Raw genomic sequence first — 27,864 nt, 5'->3', positions numbered from 1 at the left:
TTACTGAGTCTGTATAATCGGATCTGGGAGTCGTCGTCAGTCTCTGAGGACTGGCTCGATGCCGTTGTCCTTCCTGTTCGCAAACCATTGTCACTGGGTACTTCCCCTAAGGACTTTCGCCCTATTGCCCTCATAAGTTGTGTCTGCAAACTCTTTGAACGTATGGTTAACGTTCGTCTGATGTGGTTCCTGGAACACCATCACCTCCTCTCCCCTTCTCAATTTGGTTTCCGCAAGTGCCGCAGCACAACAGATGTCCTGGTGAACTTGGAGGTCTATATTCGTACTGCTTTTGCTGCGAGGACCTCCGTTGTTGCCGTCCTTTTTGACCTGGAAAAGGCTTACGACACCACTTTACGATATCATATTCTGTCCCAGCTTCATTCTTTTGGCCTTCGTGGTCATCTCCCTCTCTTTCTCCACAGCTTTTTCTCTCGTCGTTCCTTTCGGGTGCGCCTTGGTACCGCTCTCTCTGCCTCTTTTCAGCAGTACGAAGGTGTGCCCCAGGGTAGTGTTCTGAGCACTACTCTTTTTCTGGTTGCCCTCAATAGTCTTCTTTCCTCTCTTCCTTTAGGTGTCTTCTCCGCTCTCTATGTCGATAATCTTACCCTTTGCTGTCAGGGTGATGATTCGCCTCTCCTTCAGCGCTGGCTTCAACTTGCGATTGATGCCGTGTCGTCTTGGGCCACCGATCATGGCTTCAAGTTCTCTACTTCTAAGACTTGTGCCATGTCTTTTGAGTACCATCCCCTTGAGTACAAAGATTCCACGAAGCTTTTGGGGTTATTCCTTGACACTCGTTTGTCTTGGTCTCCCCATATCTCTTACCTCCGTGTTGAGTGCTCTAAGGCCCTTGCCCTCCTTCGTGTATTATCCCATATTTCTTGGGGAGCGGATAGGCGCACTCGCCTTGCTTTACATTCCTCTCTCGTCCTGTCTAAGCTCGATTATGGTTGCCCTGCTTACTCATCTGCTTCTCCTTCTACTCTTCGCCGTCTTGATGCTTTGCACCATACTGGATTATGCCTCAGTTCTGGTGCCTTTCGTTCGACTTCCGTCCTTAGCTTGTATGTTGACACTGGCTTCCTGTCTCTCCAGGACCGCCGTGATCGCTACTGTCTTCGCTATCTTGCGCGGTCCTTACAACATCCTTCCTCTCTCCACTGTCGTGTTTTAACTTTTACCCCTCCTGCGGTTCCTGTTCCTCTTCACCACCTCCCTCTTTCTGTCCGGTTATCTCGCTTACAGGATTCTCTTTCCGTTTGTGTTTCTAATGTTTCTCCTCGTGTTGTTCCTTCTTTGCCCCTGTGGAGAGTCCCCCTTCCGCAGTTTTGTACATCCTTGACCCGCATCACTAAAGCTTTTACCCCTCCTACGGTTCTAAAACGCCTTTTCCTTGAGCACTTTTCTTCTCACTCTCACTCCGTTTCTGTCTTCACTGATGGGTCTAAGTCTGCGGACGGTGTTGGCTACTCTGTTGTTTTTCCTGATCGCACTTATATGTGTCGCTTACCTCCGGAGACTAGCATCTTTACAGCGGAGCTTTATGCTATTCTCTATACTCTTCGTCTCCTGCTTTCTCGTTGTCAGTCATCCTTTGTAGTTTTTGTTGACTCGCGTAGTGCCCTCATGGCTCTCGGGTCCTTTAATTCGGTTCATCCAGTAGTTGTTGAGATCCAGCATTGGCTGTTTCTTGTCCACAGTAAATTTAGGTCGGTTGAGTTTTGTTGGGTTCCCAGCCATATTGGTGTGTCTTTAAATGAGCGTGCGGATGCTGCCGCCAAGGAAGCTGTCCGCTCTTGTCCCATCTCTCGTAAAGGTATTCCATATTCCGACTTTTACCCGGTTATCCATTCCTCCATTCTTACCCGTTGGCAGGCTTCTTGGTCGTCTGTTACTGGTAACAAACTTTGTACTCTTAAATGTTATTTCCTCGTGGCCGTCCTCCTGCCACCGTAACCGGCGATGGGAAACGGCTCTGGCGAGGTTGCATATTGGCCATACTAGCTTAACCCATGGTCACTTGATGGAGCGCTGCCCTGCTCCTTATTGTCCTAATTGCATTGTCCCTCTTACAGTCGTGCATGTCCTTCTTGAATGTCCTGACTTCCAGGACGAGCGTGTGTCTTGCTTTCCGACCGCCCCTCGCGGTCGCTTGTCCCTCAATGGAATTCTTGGTGACTCGGATACTTTTGATATCGTTCACCTTATGCATTTTTGTTCTCGTATTGGCATCCTTGGTGACATTTAGCGCCCTCTGATTGTTCCACACATTTGATGGTGCTAAATAGCCTTCCCGGTTTGGTACCTTCTTTTGATAATTACTTACTTCTTTGACCTCTTAGTTAGGTCAGGCCTGGCAGAATAACCCTCAGAGCTAGACTCGTTTTTCAGCTACCTGGGATCATAACACCTGACATAACCACCTAGGCGTATGAGCGGTTGTACTACTGTATATACTCGGGGTCCTCTACTTATCATGAACCCTGACAAGTTTAATTTCACCTGTGTGATTTATTTTAATTTAAAAGCCTCTGCCGCTTTCTGTGTAATTAAAGTTTTCTGGGTCCCTTGTTGAATAGGCCACGAATGGTGATCTTGGTCCCTTTATTCTTGACTTGGAGTTGGGCTGCGGACAATATTGCATTTACTCTTGAGATGCTGGTTATTGTATGATGTAAACTTCTCACACCTTGCAACACTGAACTTGTGTGAGATTTCTGACTCTTACCTTGTGATTTGTATAATTTGATTTAATAAATTTGAACAGTGCAGCATGATGCTGTCCCCTTCTACAGCTATTGCATGTGTGACGATAATCTCTTTCTAGAGAGATTGAGCTTGCTCTTCCCTACCTCAAGTTACGTCCAGTTAACAAATATAAGATGCTACATTCAAGATACGTCCACCGGTAGCACAAAACGTTTTGACCAGGAGGCAAAATGTACCCAAGATCCCCCCTACTCCACACACCCTCCACGCCGGCTTGTCGTCAACCAGCAAACTACTCATTCACGCCTGCCTGCTCCTGATTGGTGACTTGCCGAGTGCGCACCTGCACACTGCACCTCCGCGCCATCTACCTGAATCAACGTCGGAGCCCTGACCAGCTATCAACTTCAGAATATTCTTTGTGCTCTTAAGAGTTGACATCTCTCTCTGGCATACTAAGCTCACTGGCTTGTATACGAAGGGAGGTCTCAGCCATAGCCGATATTCTCAGCACCATTTTACTATTTCACCATTATAATATTGTGTCTCTCATTGTCTTTGCATTTATCTTTGTTATATAATTGTACTTTTCATTCCCCCGAGATTTGTCTTTATTTTCATTTATGTATAAAGTAAATATATTAAAGTTTCATTGTTCATACTTTGTGTTTTACGTGTTCCTCCCTCTCACTTACCACAGACAACAGGCAAGCAGTCTATCTTTTTGTTTTATGTGTGACCAGGCATTGACACCTGCCATTGGAGGACTGCCGAACATCTACACTCCAACACTTTCCCGTCACACATGTTTTCAGTGGGGTCTTACAGCTTTTAGTATTATGTGTTTGAGACACCTGGTACTTTGTGTAACTGTTTGAGTCATCTGATTCGGATGTCTCTACTAGGATAATTTATACATTTATATAAAGAATGTTTTTGATGACAAAATAAACACAACCCCCAGCCTACAGCATGCTTAAGGTTCACCGGTTTAGGTGAAACATTGTCTAGAGGTTTTGAAGGCTTTGTTGTTTGCATGAAATTATTAGTTTATTTTTTGTGAGTACTTGTTTTACTCTTGGGAGTAGTTATTGGGTTCTTGGGGTGCACTTATTGGGTTCTTGGGAGTACTTATAGTACTCTTAGGTCTCACTGATAAATCAGTGTTTGACCTGTTAGTATTACATGATTATTACTACCCTTATTACCTAACGATTGGACCACTTTAGGAGTTTCAGTTAAGGAATTTAATGTGGGTACAATTTCTGTTGATTCAGTGGTGGCATTAAGTGCCTATGCAGGCGATTAGTCACAATAACGTGGCTGAAGTATGTTGACCAATCCACACACTAGAAAATGAAGGGACGACGACGAGAATGTTCCAGGACGGCCCGAAACAAGTCGATTAAGTGCCTAGTTTGCTTGATTATTATTTATTATAATATGCAAACCTGTTAACATATCTTGCATTGTCAGGACGTTATTATTCTGATATGAATATAATTCATTTAGCACTTCGCTAGACAATTTTCTTTGGATGACAATTTTAGTCATGCACTCAGCAGCGGGTTGATCCATTTGAGTGCTAAAGAATTTTAACAGTGACTCGAGTTTTAAAATAAATGTTTGCAAGGAATCAACTGATTGAGATAAGTCCAATAGTTGATGTACAAGATTTAGGATACCTTTCTCATTCTCAGCACTTTCTCTAAAGAGCTGGATAGCTTGATTGATGCTAACACATTCGGCCTTACCTCAGGAGGTGCCTGACAGCTGAGTGGACAGCGCTTCGGATTCGTAGTCCTGTGGTTCCGGGTTCGATCCCCAGTGGAGGCGGATACAAATGGGCAAAAAGTTTTTTTCACTCTGATGTCCGTGTTACCTAGTCCGTGTTAATTACCTGGGAGTTAGACAGCTGCAACGGGCTGCTTCCTGTGGATGTGTATCAAAAAGGAGGCCTGGTCTAGGACAGGGCCGCAGGGACGTTAAGCCCCGAAATCACCTTAAGATAACCTCAATATAAGAGACTGGTTTGAGTGATTAAGACTATCACTAACTTGGTTTATGGCTTCTTGCCTAGCCTCTGTTTCAATTTCAGCTTCAGCTTTTCATACAACTTCTGCTTTCAGTTCAGCTTTAATTTCAGTTTCAGCTGCATCTTCATCCCCTGTATCAGCTTCACTAGTTTCTCCAGATTTTTCTTGGAAGCTTGTAAATTCAGTAGCCTCATGGATTGAATTCTCAGAATCCATGGAATCTATGGATATAATATCTGAAAACTGTTAAGATTCTGTTAATGAATCATTGGGTGAAATTGTATTAGAGGATCCAGTAGAAAATGAATGTTTAACTTCAATTATTGATCTTGTGTAAGGGTCAGACTTGATTAGAGGAATATCCTCATCTTGAGATAGCTCATTTATTTCATCTGATGAGCTTGTTGCTTGCTGTAGTATGGGTATACTGTAAAGATGTTCTAATCCAACAGGAACATTTTCTGTTGCATGCATCACATTATAGTAATTTAATCTGGCCTGAATTTTGCCTTCATAGTTAACTACGTCAGATATGATTAGATCTATTTCGTCTAGGTCAGTATTACTGACATGGGGTGCACCTATGTACAACACAATAAAATCTTGTATCTGTTTGAATTTCTGGTTAGCTATTGTTGCTGAGAATTCCAACGATATGAGATCAACTGGGGCTACTTCTACCCAGCCGTCACATTTGTTGATCAGCCTTGTCAAGTGATTTTGAAGGCATTTCAAAATTCTTCCAGTTTTTTCTGGTGTAGCGATGTTGGCTATGGGTTGAAGCCTTATAGGGCTTATATAGCTAATTATAGACAGCTATAATACTTGCTCATTGTTACGGCCCTCTCGGGACGCAACGGGGTCCTTACTCTGATGTTGTTAGAGGAAGATATATGTATCCGTTCCCGAGCCAGTAGTGGCTATCAAGGGATGAGATCCGTGACGCAAGTAACTTAAAGGGAGTAGGGAAAGAAAGCTAAGAACTTAATATTATATAATGTCTCCATCACCGTTTAAATATATAAAATCAAAAAGAGCACAGGGGGGAGGGGTATTAACACTATACAAGGGGATTATGCACAATATAGTCTTCTGCAGAAGACTCTGGTGCCACCCCACTTGGTGCTGAGTCCTTGGTGCTTTCTTCGTGGCCTCACGACGTGTCCTCTGAGAATGCCGAGCCTACCCGGGCCACAGGTCAGCCAAAACGCAGGTCCACTGGGGGCACCATCGTGGAGGCCGTCAACCACACGTCCAGCTGGTCTGCTGGCAGGTACTGAGCCACCAAGGCTGGTACGGCCACACCACGAACGATATAAGGGGTACGCCCTAGACAGGAGTCTCGTGTGATATCACAAATCACCCTCCTGTCCTCAATACCCCAGTGGATGATCGTCTCCAACAGTCGGTCCCGGGTAAATCCTTTCACTCCCACTCCACTGGCAGGCTAACACACCACAGTGTTCTTCCGGGGGGACGACGTCACAACAGCTGCAGCAAACTTCACCGTATGGAGACTGGCTGCCTCGGGTAGACTGACTCAACCTTCAACACAGTGGTCCCAGGTCGACTCTGTAAACAGACACGTCATCAATAACCGGGACACTAATACATCTCACTTACGGGCTCGGGCACCAACACCTGACGTATCCAGTCCATAGATGGCGCTGTCGTCGGAGCACCACCTCACCAGAGGTCAGGAGCGGCGGTGTTGAGCGCTGAACCAGACTGGAAACTGGTCCTCGAGGCCAGTACACGCTGTCCTCACTAGGTGTCGTCGTCCGTTTGGCGGGGGTTTCGGGAGCTGACCCACAGATGGCGTGGTTGTCACTGCTCCAGGCTCGGATGCTGGATCCGGGTTCGTAACACTCATAAATGTGGAGCGGGTACGGTTATTAATAGCCTAATATTTGATTTCTTGGTTAGTCTGATTGTAATTTACCTCATATAGAAGTTAGCTTACCTACCTAATGGCAAATAGCTATGATTTGAGTGATTTTTTAATGCCACTACGGTTGTACGTCCAGTTAGCTCTTCTTTATCACCATCATTTGGTATAGTGACACCTAGTAGCACTCAAAGATGTACAGTAACTATGTAATAAAATAAAAATATTCAATTGTGTGAAATAATAAATTCACCCTACTTAAGGTTTGCACAACATTAAATAGTAATGAACAGTATTGTCTAACCCAGTACTAGTTAGAAATCCACTGAACTGTGCAAAGCGCCTGCAGGTCATCGACGGGGGTGGGGGGGGGGGATGGGTTGCACAACGCGCCTCCGGGTATTTTTAGTTTTAGCGTATGATTCAACACTCCCGAGGTTTACATGAGGTTCACATAAGCTTCCTCAAAACTCTTGTAAACAGGCGCCATTTAAAAAAATCGACGGCAACATTCCCGTGTGTGCGAGCCTCAATACTGAGTGAGCTACCAACGTTGGCGCACGTAGCATTAGCTTACAGCACGGCTGTTAAGCTTGTGGCCACAGCATCGCCTAATAATGTCAAATATATAAATAACTGGTATTATTTAGCCACGATAGTATTACAGAAGAGCCTGAGTGTGATAATGACTGTGTACAATGTTCAAATATCAGTGAATCAATGCTGTTCACGATGTTCACAGCGCTAGCCACAGCACCACAGCATTATTTCGTCCATCTAGGAATCTTCAAACGACTTCATATGTTACTTTACAAAATATACTTGTGGTCATTTATTCATTTACAGGATTTAGTGACCAGGATTGTGATAATAGCAAGATTGTGGTGATAATTAGCGCTGTGCGTAGTATTGTGGGAGGAGGAAGTTTGGTGAGGGAGGGAGGAAGGGAATCCAGATAGCGACACTGTGTAGCAGCCACTCTTGTTTTGCTCACCATACTAGCTTAGTGGTTTGCTATGGTGAACACACATGTACATGGGTATATACAATGTGTGTATATACCCTTGTACATATGTGCGTAGTATTGTGGGAGGAGGAATTTTGGTGGGGGAGGGAGAAGATCGAGGTAGCTTCACTGTGTGTGCCAACCACTCTTGTTATGCACATCATACTAGCTTAATGGTTTGCTATGGTGAACACATATATACATGGGTTATCTTGAGATGATTTCGGGGCTTTTTAGTGTCCCCGCGGCCCAGGTCCTCGACCAGGCCTCCACCCCCAGGAAGCAGCCCATGACAGCTGACTGACACCCAGGTACCTATTTTACTGCTAGGTAACAGGGGAATAGGGTTAAAGAAATTTTGCCCATTGTTTCTCGCCGGCGTCTGGGATCGAACCCAGGACCACAGGATCACAAGTCCAGCGTGCTGTCCGCTCGGGTAAATACAATGTGTGCATATAGTGTAATAACAGCAACAGGAGTTTGGTGGGAGGAGCCTTTTTGGTGAGGGAGGTGGCGACATGCCCATAGCATCGTCTGCTGGCTGCTGTGTGATTTCTCATGCAGTGTATGGTGGCCACTATGCTGTTTAGACACAATACCAGCTTACTTGCAGAGTTATGGTGAATAAAACATGTACATACGTATACATAACGTGTGTAAATCTATATAAATAAATATGGAAATGTTCGTTTGTTCAAAATCGCTAATCACCGAAAGTTCTTCACCGATTGCTTTGACATTTTCACACAACGTTCCATACGCATCCAAGCGGGGTTTTATATACATATTATATAGATGTCACGTTTGTAACGAAAAAGACATGGTTTTTGAAAAACTGTGTTTTTCATGTGAGGGAAATCTTCGAAACCCCTTTACCAATGGCTTTGAAAATTTGACACAACGTTGCATACGAATAGGAGTGTGTTTTTATATACTTAATATATATATGCCACACCTGTGTCAGGTAAAAACATGTTTTTTTTTTTTAATGGCGCCATCTGTTGGACTTAGAGCAACACAAGATGTGATCTCCGAGAGTTCTTCACCGATTGCTTTGAAATTTTGACACACCATTCCATTCAAATACGCATATGCTTTTATATACCTACTATATAGATGCTACACCTGTGACAGGTAAAAACATGTTTGTTTGAAAAACAGCACCATCTGTTGCACGTAGAAGCAACACAGGCTATGCTAAATACATTATGATTCCATTTCATTGTTTCCAGTTATATTGATAAATTAAATTTTCATAGATTTCTATTTTTTTCATTTTGATTTAATTATTTTGTGTGACATTCCGTTGCAATTGAGCTGTGTTGTTTACCATGTCGTTTATTTTGTGAGTATAAATATTGATGCCTCACCTGTGACAGGTAAAACCATACTTTAAAAAAAAAAGTGCCATTTGTTGCATGAAAGAGTAACACACTTTATACTAATATGTTATGATTACATTTCAATGTTTCCAATTGCACTGATAAATAGAATTTTCATAGATTTCAATATATAGTTATTTTTATTTAATAATTTTGAGTGATATTGGCTTGGAATTGAGCTGTGTTGTTTACCATGCCGTTCATTTCGTGGGTATTGTTTATTAATATATTTTTTTCATTTTTTTCCATTTAAATTTCTTAACTGTTATTCCTATTTTTCAGTGATGGAAACATCAGATCATTTAATGTTCCCAATTTTCTGATGGGAACATCAGATCATTTGGGAATGCATCAGACGAGGGAGTGGGATATGGTTGGGAGGACAAGGGTAATGGTGGGGAGGACGAAGGGATGGGGGAGTTGGGGATAGTGAGGGATGAGGGGACGGGGGAATGGAGAATGGTGGGGAGGACAAGGGAACATGAAAGAGGGGGATAGTGGGGAGGAAGAGGGGGACAGGGGAGGGGGAAATGGTAGGTAGGACGAGGGGGTGGGGAATGGTTGGGAGGATGAGGGGACGCAGGAGGAGGGGAATGGTGGGGAGGACTGGAGAACAGGGGTAGGTAGTTGTGGCTCAGCAGCGCAAATGTGTTGCTGAGCCACAGCAACACGTGACCGGGTACAGCTAGTAGTATAATAAAAACAATAACAGTATGGTGGGAGGAGGAACGTTTGGAAGTAAAGTGTAAGGAGTAAGCTATGTGTTTGAGAAGTGAGGGAAGGGTGGCTGGGTGTGGCAGCACACAATTGCAGAGTTCTGAGTGTGTTTATGGTGAATGTATATAGTGTTTGATAGTGTATAGTATGTAAATATGTTGAAAATATACATAAATGAACATGAAACATTGGATATATGAGCAATATATATGGACACATTTGAGACACAAATAACACAGTCTTGCGACAGTGCGGATGTTCTACTGCCTTAATATTGTGTATGTGTTCATTATACATAGGATTGGCAAACAAAAAAAAAATGTATATGGAAATGAACGCAAAAAATGAAAAAAAAAATATTTGTGGGAACTCGTGCATGTTGAAGCTGGCAGGCGACTGGCTTCGGGAGTCTATGTCACGGACGACCACCAAATCGTGAAGTCACACGCCATTTTCAGGACCGCATTGCGGCCAAACTAATTCGATTTAAGTACAATTTCGACTTTTTGTTAACATATCCATACTCATGGAAGGGTTTTTGACACTTTCAAAGAAGAAAAGAATTTTTTCCAGAGAATTTATTTCCTGCGCACACCAAAGTGTGGCACCGTGTTTGGAAGCCGAGCAGCCCAGTGCATAAGTTGCTAAATAGTTTAGGCTAGAGTTGTACATACCATAGCACAATTCCAGTCTACCAATATCCTACCCCTGTGGGTTGGCATAAAATACGATAAATGATGTGCAATATTGGTATACATATAGTGCTATTTTTTTTATTTTTTTTTTAGTTTTTGATATACAGAATATACGCTTATAGGAAATACGTGTATATGAAATTTAACTATATACAGTTACTGTTGTCTCTCTGGCCACAATCTTCTGTGAAGATCAATATCATTGATTAATTTACTAGTCACATATGCCCTAGACTCCCGTGACTGATTTTCACGAAATAGTCTGGAAAAATGTATATGGGTGGTATTACCACTAAGAAAATAATGGTTATATCGTGTGACCAATTTAATGTAGTTATTAACACGAGGTTATTAATTGTGAGCAGTTGCTCTAGGCGACCTAGTTATCCTCAGCTCTGTGTGAGGTATAGGTCTGAATATTGTGGATTATTAACTATAACCCAATAAAGCCAGATGTAGACATTGGCTTTATTCTGATAAATTAATAATAGGAAATAATGGGGTTAGGCTATAATATATGTGTCGCAGTTTGCGGACAGTCGTAATTAATAATGAATATATTGCCTAGTACCTGATAATACTACTTAATTAATAGCATACTCTAAACAGTGTTAATAAATAATTAAATATAATGGATTATATAGGACCAGTAATTTAACTTCCTATACTGGACCGTAAATATTTGTGAATTTATACTGGTTTATGTAGATCAGTAATTTATATTGATGTGTTGGTCTATGAACCACTAATTTTTAATGAACTGATTTTTCCGGTTCTAAGTCGACCAAAAAGGATGTGCGGAAATCTGGCTCCAGAATAATGATAATAAATCTAATATATAATTCAAAGGACCATTCTTATGAAAATAAAATAAATTAGAGAACCAGTGCCCATGGATATCTTATATAAAGCGTAACTAAAATCTATTAATGTACAATAATGAACTGTAGTTTACTGTAAACTACAGAGCCAAATACCTCCACACACTTTGGGGGGGGGGTTAATTTGTAAAGAGAAATTAATGCCCTTTAAATAATAAAATAATGAGATGTTAATGCATATAAATTCATAATTCACATGTATGAATAACAAACAGGCATATGATATTAATAAATCAATGAATACTACTAAAGGTTATCTACAAAGAAATTAAAGACAGCTTAGCTGTAGGTAGGAATAATAGCATGCGCCTCATAAACTCGTAAAACTCGTCACCGTAAACTTGTTTCAGCAGGCTACTCTGGGAACATGTGATTGTTGTGGAAGTTATCGTCTCTCTTACGCTTGTACTCCAGCTGAACGACAGTTCACATGTAAAATCTATTTGAGAATACATAGTTCCTCATGTATTCATAAAAATTAATGTGAGGAGATAGGGGGAATTAAACTTATGGGTTTGTTTTAAAGGGTACGCGTCATGACAACAAACCATCCTATCTAACTTATTAAATGTATGCCACAAAAAATACTATAGGACAAACTGATTTGCCGGGCACAGTGTCTGTGAGATAATGAAGCGGTTGCGTCTTGATGGCGTTTGTAGATGAACGGATAGCTCGATATTAAAACAATGATACGACCAGCTTGAGACACTCCCTGATTGTGGTGTCGCTTGCCAAGTCTCCCTCCTCTTGGGTGGCTCGCGCATGCGCAGTCATGCTGAGACGCGCTAAATATTTCCTATGATATGTTTTACTTCCTGAGTTAAAGGAGCTAAGGTTTATCAGAAATTAAAGAGATTTAATTTGTCCTACTTGACAACATTTATATTCTTGTTTCTTAATAATTAAATGAACGTTATTCAATAGAAGAGAGTGCTGGATAGAAATTCAGTCATATGTGAATGGAGTATATGGAGTCATATGGAGTAACGGTTCGTAACTGTATGAATTATTACCAGCAAATAAACTATATTGCTTAATTGCATATAAATATATTAGCAGATTTAATTCACTGAATATATTCGGGACAATAAAATTATTAAATTTTGATTCTCATTAAAGAATGTGAAAATAATGAGAACTTAATACAATTCTCGTGAATGTAAATAATTTCCCTTTAGTCGTGTGGGTTGATGCAACACCCAACTAGAATTTCTGGGAAAATGAGGCGTTAATTGATGTTAATTTGACTACTCTACTGGTTAGTAGTGTTAGTAAAATATAATAACTAGTACAAGAATTGTTTCTTAAGGTACTAGGTGGTAGTAAATAAGAGTTGGAAATTTCCAACACCATTAACCAGATCCATCAACCACTAACCATAACAATCACTGCCACCATCAATAACCATAACCCACCATTGCCACCAATCATAAACTACTAACACCAACCAAAACCCACCATCAACAACCACCACCACTAGGGATTCTCCATTAAGTGAAAATAATGAAAAAACTATTCTGAACCTACCTTTATTATGCTCCTGTTTTATTTCTACTAAATGTAGAAATATATTTTTTATATATTTCTACATTTTAATTACCATCAGTCACGAAAACGACATTTATACAATATTTAAGGTTACCAAAAGGTCTCAAATTTGGATTAACCAACGTAGTGCAGTAAGTTGAGGCACCCTATTTACGACTCCATGTAATAACATTTCTATTACGATGTTAAAGTGTTAAATTTCTGGTTGTATACTGGGTAAAGCTGTAGTGGATGAGGCTTTATCATCGTTGATTGATTCCATGAAAGGATTTAACCTGGTGTTACAGACCCGAGTGCATCATCGTAGCATGGAGCAGTGACGACAATGCCATCTGTGAGTCCGCTCCCGAAAACTCCACAACATGGACAACGCCATCTAGTGGTGACAGGATATGCCGGCAACAGGCGCTGGATTCCTGTCCTCGTCAGCTCATGATGTAGCCGCTGCTGACCTCTGGTGAGGTGGCGCTTAGACAGTGAATGCCATCTATGGAGCAAATAGGTGGACGTTTCTGTCTAAGCTAGTAAGTGAAGTTTCCTAGTGGTACTAGGTAGTGTCCCCAGTACCGATGACGTGTCTACTTTCAGAGTCAACCTAGGACGGTTGTGAGGTACGTGGAGTCAGTCTACCCAAGGCAGCCAAGGTCTCGTCACCAGTCTGCTTTGTAGAAGCTGTGAGCCACCCCCGGACGAACTCTGCTGAGTGTGTGATTGCCTGCCTGAGGAGTGGCAGTAACGGGATTCGCCGTATCCGGGGCTGGTTGGTGGAAGAGACCACCCACTGAGGTGACGACCGAGGAGGGTGACCAGCGAGTCACACGAGGCTTCTGCCTAGGGCTCGCAACCCTAGTATTAGTCGTGGAGTGGCCTGACAGCGAAGCTGACTAGTACCTGCCAGCTACAGAGCTACTGGCTGGATCGTGGTTATAAGCCATCACGACGAGGCACCCATTGGGATTGTGGTTTGGCTGGCCTGTGGATAGGGTGGATTCATCGTGGGTTCTGGGCCACGGAGGAGGAGACCAGGAAAGGCTACCCAGAGGAAGCATCGCCGAGTGTCCAGTGTCTTCGGAAGAAGAGGAAGTTGTATATAATTGTGTAGAAATAATTCCCGTGTGTGACTTTTTACATATGGTGGTGAAAATATAATATATATATATAAAGGAATATACATGCACATTAGAATACTGGTGTATTTGTGTACCTTCCCCATTGTTTTAATTTGCGTTACGGAACACACCCCTTAAAAGCCTCTACTAACTTGGCACCGAATACCTAAACTCTAATACCATCAGAGAAGGTTATCTTGAGATGAGATGGTTATCTTGAGATGATTTTGGGGCTTTAGTGTCTCCGCGGCCCGGTCCTTGACCAGGCCTCCACCCCCAGGAAGCAGCCCGTGACAGCTGACTAACACCCAGGTACCTATTTTACTGCTAGGTAACAGGGGCATAGGGTGAAAGAAACTTATGCCCATTGTTTCTCGCCGGCGCCTGGGATCGAACCCAGGACCACAGGATCACAAGTCCAGCGTGCTGTCCGCTCGGCCGACCGGCTCCCTAGTTCCGAGAAGAACCCGGTTGCATCCCAGTAGGGCCGTAACACCTGGCTTGAGATTTATTCTCAAATAATTCATCCTCCCAGATCATCCATTTTATTTGAAGTACTGGCTGCTTTCTCTGAGGCAAGTTTATTGAATATGTGATCAAACCTGGCTTGTGTTTCACATACATACTGGGCTAGGTCAGACATGAATTGTTTCATGCCTTACCGTTTTATTTTGTTGTCGTGGAGCTGGGTTTGGTAAGATTTGCTTTAAGTATATTTGGTTAGAAAAATTGATCCAGTTGGAATTGGATCTGTGATAGTGGGATTTTCAACTAACGATAATTAACTAGAAGCTCATGTAACAACTTTTCATATTGACTGAATTCTCTTGTCAGTTGACGTTTACATTCTGCTAAAGCACTTTTTGCTTTCTGAGGAATAGTCAGTGACTGTTTAGTTGGATTTTGCAGAGCCTATAATGTTATTACTAATTTAACTAGGGTACTTACTTATAATCCTGAGAAAGTACTAATGATAGTAGCCAACGGTCAGATTTCTATCACTAGGGTAAAATCCTACATCCTTGGATGTTGGCTCAAAATATTAAATTGGATATATATATATATATATATATATATATATATATATATATAATATATATATATATATTATTAAATATGACTGAAAAAGTAAGATTAATAATTCTAACACGAATTTTCTCAATCTTTCGTACATTTCTTTTCACTGTTGGAGGTAATTCAAAAATCAATTCTCCAAAATTCATTTTTATTTCTAGTCTGACGCGACACTTGAGCGCGTTTCGTAAAACTTATTACATTTTCAAAGACTTTACACATAAACAACTGAATAGAACTTACATATCTCCGATTTGTTTATATCTACATTTGAGTGAGGTGGTATTTAATAGGGTATTAATTTCATCAACACAAGACAGAACACGAAACAATGGGTATTGAAATGGAAGTGATTGTAGAAAGCCTATTGGTCCATATTTCTTGATGCTTCTATATTGGAGCAGAGTCTTGAGGTGGGTAGAATATAGTTGTGCATTAATTGGCTGTTGATTGCTGGTGTTGACTTCTTAATGTGCAGTGCCTCGCAAATGTCAAGCCGTCTGCTATCGCTGTATCTATCGATGATTTCAGTGTTGTTTACTAGGATTTCTCTGGCGATGGTTTGGTTGTGGGAAGAGATTAAATGTTCCTTAATGGAGCCCTGTTGTTTATGCATCGTTAAACGCCTAGAAAGAGATGTTGTCGTCTTGCCTATATACTGGGTTTTTTGGAGCTTTCAGTCCCCAAGAGGGCATTTGAAGGCATAGACGACGTTGGTCTCTTTTAAAGCGTTCTGCTTTGTGTCTGGAGAGTTTCTCATGAGTAGGCTGGCCGTTTTTCTGGTTTTATAGTAAATCGTCAGTTGTATCCTCTGATTTTTGTCTGTAGGGATAACGTTTCTATTAACAATATCTTTCAGGACCCTTTCCTCCGTTTTATGAGCTGTGGAAAAGAAGTTCCTGTAAAATAGTCTAATAGGGGGTATAGGTGTTGTGTTAGTTGTCTCTTCAGAGGTTGCATGGCGTTTCACTTTTTCTCAGAGGTGAAATGATTATAGGTAAATATATAAATTAGGTAAATAATTATAGATACACAACGCAACTCGTGTTGGTATAGATCCCACCAAATAAAATGGTCTTCATAATTAATTAATTGTAGTAGTTTGTTCAATATTTAGTTCAACTAGTCAATGGTAGCCACTTCTTAGCCTCTAGTGTTATTTGGAAGTATCAATTATTTTATTAGTGACTTCGCAAAAATAAACACTACAAATTTTGTGTGGATAAATTCTGCGAAGATGTATCCTCAATTTGGCTGGAGTTAATTTATGCGGTGTCACTCTGCAGGTAGTAAAACGCCAGACAATTCATGGTTAAACTCGGTGAAAACCACTGAGACTAGGCTGGGTGGCCAGTCTGTGACTGGGTATTTGTTTATAAGATATTGTTTACTGATTTTTTCATTTAATATTAGTCTAGCTCTCTAGATTATCCTGGTTCGAAGACCCAATCATATGGATCTTAGAACTAGTGTGTTTCCAGATTTAATGGAAAAAGTGGCTAATTCTGGTTCATCCGGTTTGATGTAGACCAATCATGTTGGGAAAACTGACTTAAGGGATTTATTTGTTTATTTTATTTATTTAATAAGAAATTTATATTAATTTCTTATGTTAATGTATTTGTATCAATAATGAACGGTTTGATACTAAATTTCCACAAATCATTTCCTACACAAGCTGGGGCGTTCATTAATTATATAATATATCAATGGAAATTAGTAGATTGGTAGACATTTACTACAAATGTCAAGACACCTTGGTTAGTAAACTAAATTAAACAAACGCAGCCGATCTGTATGGTTGTTTATGGCCTGGTCAACCAGATATGAACCCCAATGATTAATAGACTAATACTCCCCTAGGTGATGCTAGTGTAATCACATGTCATGTATTGTAACAGTTAATTGTTGCTAATTCTTCTTCACCTTCAATTACACTTGTCAAAAGGGTATGGAACACAGTAATAATCGTAACCAATATATGACGGCAATATCAGGGGAAATTATTGTAATTTATTAGATATGATTGAATTAGTATTTACCCTGTTGGGTGGCTCACTGCGTGTCCTAACCGGTATACCCCTAATCTACCTGCATTACTGGCAAGGAATGACTAGATTTAATTAATGGGTTATCGGATAAAGAACACTTCCCTTATTGTTGACGAAGATCGTGATGATGATGGGAGTTTGTAACTCACATAACCCTGCGTCTAGAGGAATATAATTGTGTAGCTACAAGCATTTTCCAAGCGAGACTTGTTGATGTTAAAATTAACGGCGTTTGCCTCCTTCCCGGCTTGAGAGACGTATCTCTCTCGCCAGTTCCTATAATGTCCTTTTATTGACAATGTGAGGCAGACTTTAATTTTTTAGTAATTATATTCGTTCCAGTCATATAGAATACTTTTCGTTAATTCGAAAGCATAGACTGGTGTTTAAAGTGATTCACATTATTATTAGCTGGTAAATTTAATTGCGACGTGGCAGTGATATCTCGTTTGTCTCGAGGAAAATTCCACAGCAACCTCGTTTGTTTGAATGAATTTGTTAGTACAAAAACAGCAGCAATATTAACTGAATATGGTATTAAAGGTTTGTAAATGGTGTCGGTTCTTCTGATCTTCATCTTAAATCTTCAGAAGATGTATAAACTAAATTTTGAGAAAACATTAATAAACATCCACATCCAACTAACTGTGGTGTGGCCAGATAATGAAGCGGTACTGCAATTGGAATGCAACTATAGTAGCAAAATGCTCTATGTCAGTAACAACTCTAAAGTAATTAGAGATTTATCATTTGGATATAAACTCTGATAGTCCCAACTAAGGAGAAACCAGCTGATAATCTATCTAGAGGACTGACATTAAAGCAAATAACTAAAGCCGAGATGTGGTTCCATGGGCTTCAGTGGATAGTCATTTACAAGTGGCCCGAACAAAAGTCACAAGTCATAGTGACCAATGTCACTGTTCTCACTGAGATCCCAAGCCTCACTTGATTTCAGTAATTGACTGTTCTCGGTGCTCTGCTCTGAATAAACTACTCAGAGTAACCCAAAATGTGTTTGATTTCTTGCAGAAAGTAGGTATCAAGCACAAGTAGATAGATTATTAAGAGCACAAGGTGCTCCTAAGTACTGGGTCAAACATGCACAAGTGTAAACCTAGAGTGAGTACTATGAAACTTCTCAGCAAAAAATATAAATTACTTAAATCTCTGGATTGACCAAGACAATCAGAACGCTCTGCATTGCAGGGAAGATTACAGCACACAGCCGTTGATCTTGAAGTAAACAACCTCAGTTCCTCCCCACGGAATCTTTAGATAAGTAGATTGCTTGTGCTTTACTTTCACGACCACTGCACACTCCATGGTGGGGTACTGGCTTCCCTAAGGTTGCCAAAGTGTTAAGTCAATTCTTAAATCCTGCAATTCTTAAATCCTGTCTGCCTGAGGTGCGATGCTCGGTGTGTCCTTTCCCTGGACCTCCACCACATCCTAGGGACCGAGAACTGCACCTTCATACTTTTGAGACCACTGTGGTAGACATCACAGGAGCTATTATCCTAACAGACACCAGGGATAAAGTCCCGTTAAGGCTGTTAAGGCCTTTTTACTTGTGCCACCACTTGAGGAGCTCACCTGGAAGTAACTCCCCAATGAATTTCGAATCATTCATCCAGGCCTACCACAGGTTTGCTGTATGTAGATCCTGCCCCAAGTTGATGATATGCGATAACGGGTCCAGCTTGGTGGCTGGTGAAGCATGCCTATTGTAGGTCTGGCACCACCCACTTGTCCAGACTACCCTGAATCAATGGCAGTGATACTGGCAATTTTACCACCCATAACACTGTGACCCGGGTGTTCTACGAGAGGATGGTAGGGACAGTGAAACGCTGTCTAAGGAAAAAACTCCAAACTACCAGAAAATAGATCTCCATGAACTCCAAACCGTTGTCACAGAAATTAATTCCCGGGTCAATAACCGACCACTGACTTACCTCTCTGACGATAACTCACAACACGAGCCTGTTAGTCCATCTCACCTGATGTATGGAGGATCTGTCATCCCTATTGCCTCCCTCACTGATGAAGAACGTAGAGATCCTTCAAACGTTGGGAAGAATGGTTTACCTCGGAGTTATAAACACCTGTCACAGGTAATCAGTCGGTCGAATGAATTTTGGACAAGGAAGAATTAACTGTTCTGCGTGAGTATCACAATGGGGCTACCAACCCCTATAACCGAATTCACTTTCAACCATGGCGATGTTGTTCTAATGAACAGCAACAGCCACACGTTCAGAGTGGCTTATAGGATGTATTGTTACTGTTCACCCACACAGCCAGGTTACCTTGACGATAGTAGAAGTAAAGTGCAAAGGTACCACTAGCCTCAAGACATTATAAAAGTTAGTACCACTGGAGTTGGCTGGAGAAGAAGTCGCCAAGAGACCTCCAATACTGGACGTCCATCCTGTACGTACTGGTGCACAGGAGTGCAAAGTAAAATTAAAACAATATTTAAAAAATTCTGAAAAGGAGTAATGAAGTGTTCGGCTAGTCCTAAACAGTGGGTTCCGATCCATGTTTCTTTTCCCTGGAATTATGTGGGAAATTTCCCACACAATATTTATTTATAGTTATTATATTTTACCTAACTAAATATACATCAGGAAAAGATAGTTTCTGTTGCTGTGTAGAACCATCAAAACAAAATTAAAGTTAAGTTTATCTTCAATAGGAAGAAATGTAAATAATTCCTCCACTCATTGTGCAGAAAATGTGACCGCCACGTCACAAACATGTAGAGTACAGAGCGTATTTGTGTCTATACATAAATATTTAATTCATAGAGTCTGGTTACGGTTTTCAGCATAAATTAACAAAATAATTAAAAGCTGAAATCATTTTAAAGAAAGTAAAATTTAAATGCCTCTCCTCTTGGGATGTGATAAAATATATATGGGCAAGAGCGCTCCTTCACTGAGAAAGGAGACTCGCCATATTACACTTAACCCAAACGGAACACACTCTAAGGGAGTACCTAAGTAACAGAAGACAGTGAATCACTGTGCGGGGTGAGGTCTCAGATTGGCGACACGTGACCAGTGGGGTCCCGCAGGGTTCAGTCCTTGGACCCATACTGTTTCTTATATATGTCAATGATCTCCCAGATGGTATAGAATCATTCCTCTCATTGTTTGCTGATGTTGCAAAAATTATGAGGAGGATTAAGACGGTGGAAGACAGTATGAGACTACAAGATGACCTAAATAGACTGCATGAATGGTCCAACAAATGGCTACTAAAGTTCAACCCGAGTAAATGTAAGGTAATGAAACTAGGCCGTGGAAACAGGAGGCCAGACACAGGATACAGAATGGGAGATGAAGTCCTTCATGAAACGGACAGAGAGAGAGAAGGATCTAGGAGTTGATATCACACCAATCCTGTCTCCTGAAGCCCACATCAAAAGAATAACATCTGCGGCGTATGCGAGGCTGGCTAACATCAGAACTGCCTTCAGGAACCTGTGTAAGGAATCATTCAGAACCTTGTATACCACATATGTAAGACCAGTCCTGGAGTATGCGGCCCCAGCATGGATCTCGTACCTTGTCAAGCACAAGGCGAAGCTTGAAAAAGTTCAGAGATATGCCACTAGGCTAGTCCCAGAACTAAGAGGCATGAGTTACGAGGAAAGGCTGAGAGAAATGCACCTCACAACATTAGAACACAGAAGAGTAAGGTGAGACATGATCACAACCTACAAAATTCTCAGAGGATTGACAAGGTAGATAAAGATAAACTGTTTAACACAAGTGGTACGCGAACAAGGTGACACAGGTGGAAACTGGGTGCCCAAATGAGCCACAGGGACGTTAAAAAAAACTTTTTCAGTGTCAGAGTTGTTAACAGATGGAATTCATTAGGCAGTGATGTGGTGGAGGCTGACTCCATACAGAGTTTTAAACGTTGATAGGATAGAGCCCAGTAGGCTCAGGAATCTGTACACCAGTTGATTGACAGTTGAGAGGCGGGACCATAGAGCCAAAGCTCAAACACCAAAAGCACAATTAGGTGAGTACACTTGATGCAGGGCTGGAGTTTTGAAGAGTATTAATAATCACTTTCATGCCCACGGCACGTGGATACACGACGGGTTTATTTCTATTGCTTGTGTGGTCGCGGTGTACATTTACGGTCCGTTTTAAAATAATTGTAAAAAATCCAGCTTAAATCCGATTTACTTGGGGTTTGTTTCAAACTGCGCACCATGAAATTGCCGTTATATTGATGGCAATAAACAGGCTCCCAACTATGCGCATGTATTGGCAGACAAATAAACCATGGCATGCAAGATTCTTCAACATGTTTATGACGAGCAGACGGTTTCAACACACAGGCCAGTTTTTTCATACGTTCAACAACAATGCGGTGCCAGTGAACAATACAGAAAAAATGATCAAAGTGAGACCAGTGATGAACTACCTGAAACACCGGTTTCAAGAAGTGAATAGCCCAGTAAAAGAGTTGTGTTTGGATGAAGGGACAATGGCATGGCGAGGCCGGTTGTCGTTCAAAGTGTACAATCCAAACAAACCAGACAAATATGGCGTGAAATTATATATGCTAGCCGAATCAACATCTGGCTACATTTATGGATTTGAAGTGTATTGTGGCATTGGTCAAACCATCATGGAAACAGTTACTGGTTTGATGCGGCCATTATTGAACAAAGGGCACCACCTCTATATGGATAACTTTTACAACTCAGTTACCCTTACAGAGAAGTTGCGAGAAGTGGGGGTGTACACCTGTGGAACAATTAGACTCTTACGTGGCGCCCCAAAAGACCTGCAACATATAGCGAAGACTAAGATTGATGTGGATACCACAGTCTACCGCCGCAAGGACAACACCTTCATTCTGCTGTGGAAAGACAAGCGAGTTGTCTCTATGATTACCAACCTACACAATGCAGACATAAATAGAGTTCAAAAACGCAAACGAGTTCGTAGGCCAGATGGAACAACAGGACTACAGCAGGTTGTGGTGAACAAACTACAGGCAATTGTTGACTACAATAAGTTCATGAAGGGTGTTGACCACTTTGATCAAATGGTAAAGTATTACCATTTCGCCAGGAAATATCACAAGTGTACAAAGAAAATAACCTTTAATTTCCTGCAAATGGCTTTGCAAAACGCTTATGCATTGTACAAGGCCCACACACATGACCGAAAGAAACTAACTCTGCTCCAGTTTCATGAGGTTGCTATTTGGTCTTTATTGAAATTTGACAAGGCAGAGTGGCCTGCAACAACTACACCATCTCCACATCTAGTTCATGCTCCAGACATAAATGATGACACTGGTCCTGTGTATCCTGCTGCTAACCCGTCAACACCTGGCCCGTCGGGTGTTAGGCGCCCTCTCTTCACGTCGACACCTCGTGCTGAAGCCGACCATGAATCTGATGAAGATATTTCTGCTGCTACACTGTTGTTTGAAGACAATGGTGAGAGCGACGACTCAGACTGTAGTGTACTACCAACACAGAGACAACAGGGACATGTTGTTTTATCAGAGACTCGCCTGAACTACAAATTGAAGCATGAACTTATAAAACTACCCAAACGTCGCAGGTGTTGTGTGTGTTCAAAGTCGGGTATCAGGAAGGAAACTGGTATAGCATGCAAGACATGCGATGTTCCACTTTGTGTCATACCGTGTTACACCACTTATCACAGGAAAAGGGTGTATTGGGTGGACAAGAAGTAACCACCCGCACCAGCTTCACTCCACCTACGAACATCTGTTGAGCAATTTCAGGAATCAGTACCTGAAGGAGGTGGAGTGGAGAAAAAATGCTCAACTTATTTTTCTACAATCGTCTTTCCTTTGGTAAGTACACCTAATTGTCCTAGGTTGTTGTAGTATTGTAGTCTATTTTCTTTGGAATATTTTGATACCTATCTTGAGATGTCTTGAGATGATTTCGGGGCTTTAGTGTCCCCGCGGCCCGGTCCTCGACCAGGCCTCCACCCCCAGGAAGCAGCCCGTGACAGCTGACTAACACCCAGGTACCTATTTTACTGCTAGGTAACAGGGTCATTCAGAGTGAAAGAAACTTTGCCCATTTGTTTCTGCCTCGTGCGGGAATCGAACCCGCGCCACAGAATTACGAGTCCTGCGCGCTATCCACCAGGCTACGAGGCCCCTAAATGACAACTGTAGCACGAAAACTAAAGTAAGTACACACGAAACACCAGAAACTTTTTTTGCGGGTGTGAGTTTGAGTGTCCAGAGTGGGTTCCGGGTGTGTGTGTTCGGCCGTCTCTACAGGTGTGACTTCCCAATAATTGTATTTGATAGGCATATGTCTGTGTAGGGAACTTTATTCCGAACACTATAAAAAAAAAGCTGTGAAACAAGTATAAACTTGAAAAACATGAACGAAGTAAAAACTTTTGACGCTCACGGGTACAAACACGCATAAGATTTTATTCGCCGCAAATTTATTTAACGCTCTGTTGGCCAATTCTACCCATGTTCTTATAGAACTTTCTATTGCGAACACATTGCTATAAAAATGAAATACGTAGCTTGAGAAATAATGTCAGGACAGTGAAATAAGTATAAACTTTCAAAGCGCTGCATCACACCAGTGTCGTCGCTGCTGAAATCACGGCTAACGCTTCGCCCAGTTCCCACACTCGTGCGGAACATAATTAGACATTGATAGGCATATGTCTGGGTGGGGAATTTTATTGCGAGTTCAGTGATGTCAAAATAAGCGCTGTAGGATGACTGTGAGGCTGGCAACAAACGAAAGAGTATGAACATTTACTTCCTGTTTGGGTGTCGCGGCGAGTCATCTTCGTGTTTATTTACTTCGTGGTGGGATACCAAATGCTTGGGTGACATTTTATGCATATGATCTTGTAGAGAATATTATTGCCAACGCATTGATACCAAAATGAAATACGTAGCTCGAGAATTGATGTTAGGAGCGTGAAAAGATTATACACTTTTTTTGTGTTTACGCTTGAGCGCCCAAAATGCCAAGCACACAATGCTCTTTTTTTTTCTCAAGTGCCGCGCGCGCGAAAGTGATGTGACCACAGTTGATTGACAGTTGAGAGGGGGGATCAAAGAGCCAAAGCACAAACCCCGCAAGACCTATTAAGTGAGTACACTTGATGCAGGGCTGGAGTTTTGAAGAGTATTAAGGTTCCTATGGTACACTCCGCTGATTGACCTCTTCTACAATAAGGGAAGTGCCTTGTTCCATTTCTGATATAGTTATAGGGAGTGGCCCTTCTTAGTTTACCAGCCTGATATGGTTATGTGGCATGATCAACCAGCACTGATGGGTAAGTATCCCCGATAATAAATCACATTATTTCGTGATTTAATAATTCAATAAATTTTGTATGCATTACTGCAATGTATATTGTAGGCAGGCTGACGTCCAGACTGAGAGCAAGACCGTATAGCAAAGCAACGCCATAAATCCAAATTCATAACTTAATTAACAGATTTTTTTAAGATTAGTTATTTATGGTTTTATATATAATCCCCCCCCCCCCCTCCAAGTGTGAAAGGAATCAGTTGTGCAGACTGATTCAGTCCACTACTTTTAATAAAATAAACTTATAATGTAATTAAATATATATTTAACCAAAATTTAATCATTTATCATATAAAATTAAACTTATTAAATATTGCTCTAAAATGTAAATTCCCACAGTCCTTCCTTGGTGTCCATGGGAAGAGGTGGGTCTGACTAAAGGTGTCCATGGGAAGAGGTGGGACTGACTAAAGGTGTCCATGGGAAGAGGTGGGACTGACTAAAGGTGTCCATGGGAAGAGGTGGGACTGACTAAAGGTGTCCATGGGAAGAGGTGGGACTGACTAAAGGTGTCCATGGGAAGAGGTGGGACTGATTAAAGGTGTCCATGGGAAGAGGTGGGACTGACTAAAGGTGTCCATGGGAAGAGGTGGGTCTGACTAAAGGTGTCCATGGGAAGAGGTGGGTCTGACTAAAGTGTCCATGGGATGAGGTGGGTCTGACAAAAGTGTCCATGGGAAGAGGTGGGTCTGACTATAGGTGTCCATGGGAAGAGGTGGGTCTGACTAAAGTGTCCATGGGAAGAGGTGGGACTGACTAAAGGTGTCCATGGGAAGAGGTGGGACTGACTAAAGGTGTCCATGGGAAGAGGTGGGACTGACTAAAGGAGTCCATGGGAAGAGGTGGGACTGACTAAAGGTGTCCATGGGAAGAGGTGGGACTGACTAAAGGTGTCCATGGGAAGAGGTGGGTCTGACTAAAGGTGTCCATGGGAAGAGGTGGGTCTGACTAAAGTGTCCATGGGAAGAGGTGGGTCTGACAAAAGTGTCCATGGGAAGAGGTGGGTCTGACTATAGGTGTCCATGGGAAGAGGTGGGTCTGACTATAGGTGTCCATGGGAAGAGGTGGGTCTGACTAAAGGTGTCCATGGGAAGAGGTGGGTCTGACTAAAGGTGTCCATGGGAAGAGGTGGGTCTGACAAAAGTGTCCATGGGAAGAGGTGGGTCTGACTATAGGTGTCCATGGGAAGAGGTGGGTCTGACTATAGGTGTCCATGGGAAGAGGTGGGTCTGACTCAAGGTGTCCATGGGAAGAGGTGGGTCTGACTAAAGGTGTCCATGGGAAGAGGTGGGTCTGACTAAAGGTGTCCATGGGAAGAGGTGGGTCTGACAAAAGTGTCCATGGGAAGAGGTGGGTCTGACTATAGGTGTCCATGGGAAGAGGTGGGTCTGACTATAGGTGTCCATGGGAAGAGGTGGGTCTGACTAAAGGTGTCCATGGGAAGAGGTGGGTCTGACTATAGGTGTCCATGGGAAGAGGTGGGTCTGACTAAAGGTGTCCATGGGAAGAGGTGGGTCTGACTAAAGGTGTCCATGGGAAGAGGTGGGACTGACTAAAGGTGTCCATGGGAAGAGGTGGGTCTGACTAAAGGTGTCCATGGGAAGAGGTGGGTCTGACAAAAGTGTCCATGGGAAGAGGTGGGTGTTATGACCACGCATACACCAGTATGATCATACTGAGATTTTTATGAGTGTGCTCAAACTATACAGTGATATCTTGGTTGATAGCCTCGTATCACGAATATTGTGTATATGATGTAATCTCATGTTACCATATATTAATCTTATTTAATGTATTGTCAATGTATGACATACATTTCCCAGTCTATATTAATTCTGTATCAAAGATGTATGCCATGTAATTGTGGATATATATATATATATATATATATATATATATATATATATATATATATATATATATATATATATATATATATATATATATATATATATATATTGTCGGAAAATCCGACACCATTTAATAATCATACAGATAATAGCTGTGTTGTATAAACAAGTTACCCATAGAAAACGTAACTTGTAGTGGAATTACCGTCTATAGAAAACGGGATATCATCACCACACACTATTATAATTCACCACCTATTATGGTGGGAATTATTCTTAAATACATTAGTCTTTGGACTTTACCATCATAAAAACATCTTATATAAATTAACTTAATTATCAATATTAAAGTAGAGTAAATGTGACCCTTCTATCACTTTCTGAAATCTGGACAATGTAAGCCAGGCGTCAGTGGAGGAAGGAGGGCAGCCATTGTTGATACTAGACCAGAGGCACACGGGAGCAAATACGGCTCCTGTTAATTTTACTTGGACATACTGTTATGGAAACTAAAGGTGTACCATTATCACACGCTGTCAACAAATTCAAGTTAAGTGTTCTTTCCGAAACCCATGTATCTTTCATTTATGGCCATTAATGTCATTATATAGGGTGGACCGGTTAGAGCACGACATAGCCTCAAACTAAAGGTAATTAAGCCAGGTCTTTATTGTTCCATGTATAGTGTTTTCTCTGATATAGCTTGTCATATATAGAACCTGGCTTCACAGCTAGCGCCCTTTTGACAGGTCAAGACGAGGAAGACTTTGTGCACCAGTTACTGGGTGATGGAAGCTACCTCAAAGAGGATAATTTGGTGTCTACACCCTAGTTATACCTGGTGGACTAACCTGCTGTACTATAAGATAAGGAACCGCTTCAATGTATGTAGTCTATTACTGTAGTTTGATTGGCTGCATATAAATTTAATTAATATAAAACCCCCCCTAATGTGTAGAGGATCGATTTGTGAGATTATGAGATTATTGCAGAAATACAGTCCACTTAACACTTTCGCGCTCTCGGCGCTCAAAAAAAATCAATACCCTAGATGCTTTCGGCACTTCGCGCCCCTACGCGTAAGACCGAAAAAGTGTACACTCTTTTGACTGTCCTGACAATAATTGAAGGCGCACGTATTTAAATTTGGTATCACTGTGTTCGCAATGAAATTGTCTATAAGAGCATACCTATAAAATGCCGCCCAAGCATAAGGAGTATCAACACCAAATAAAAAACTATGCAGATCACTCGCCGAGAGCGCCAAACAGCAACAAAATGTTTCCACTCTCTTAATGGTTGCGAAGCCTACAGTTGTCCTACATCGCTAATTTTGGTATCATTGGAATCGCAATAAAATTCTCTACACGGACATATGCATATGAATGTTTAATATAGGTAATTGCCCACCCGCAAGAGTGTGGGAAGTGGAGAGTAGTTAGCCGCGAGCGCACTGGCGAAAACACAGGGGGGAAATCATGCTTGGAAAGTTTATACATTTATACGTTTCCTGACCCTACTTTTCTATGTACGT

General features: G+C 41.6%; 1 protein-coding gene across 1 annotated transcript; it reads left to right on the top strand.

The window, feature by feature from the left end:
* The first annotated feature begins 21,383 nt into the window (after positions 1 to 21,383).
* Positions 21,384 to 24,565, top strand: LOC138361005 (piggyBac transposable element-derived protein 4-like). Its single transcript, XM_069320484.1, has 2 exons — positions 21,384 to 22,192; positions 24,529 to 24,565. The coding sequence occupies exons 1-2, from the start codon at positions 21,384 to 21,386 to the stop codon at positions 24,563 to 24,565; spliced, it is 846 nt and encodes a 281-aa protein (XP_069176585.1).
* The last annotated feature ends 3,299 nt before the right edge of the window (positions 24,566 to 27,864 follow it).

The sequence above is a fragment of the Procambarus clarkii genome, unplaced genomic scaffold (assembly GCF_040958095.1).
Source record: "Procambarus clarkii isolate CNS0578487 unplaced genomic scaffold, FALCON_Pclarkii_2.0 HiC_scaffold_143, whole genome shotgun sequence".
Classification (NCBI taxonomy): Eukaryota; Metazoa; Arthropoda; class Malacostraca; order Decapoda; family Cambaridae; genus Procambarus; species Procambarus clarkii.
Note: the sequence above shows the minus strand (reverse complement) of the source record. Positions and strands in the feature narration are given on the sequence as shown.

Coding starts and splice junctions, on each gene's coding strand:
- LOC138361005 (XM_069320484.1), top strand. CDS start 21,384: ATGCGCATGTATTGGCAGACAAATAAACCATGGCATGCAAGATTCTTC. Junction 22,193..24,528: donor CACTTTGATCAAATGGTAAA/GTATTACCATTT, acceptor TGTATATTGTAG/GCAGGCTGACGTCCAGACTG.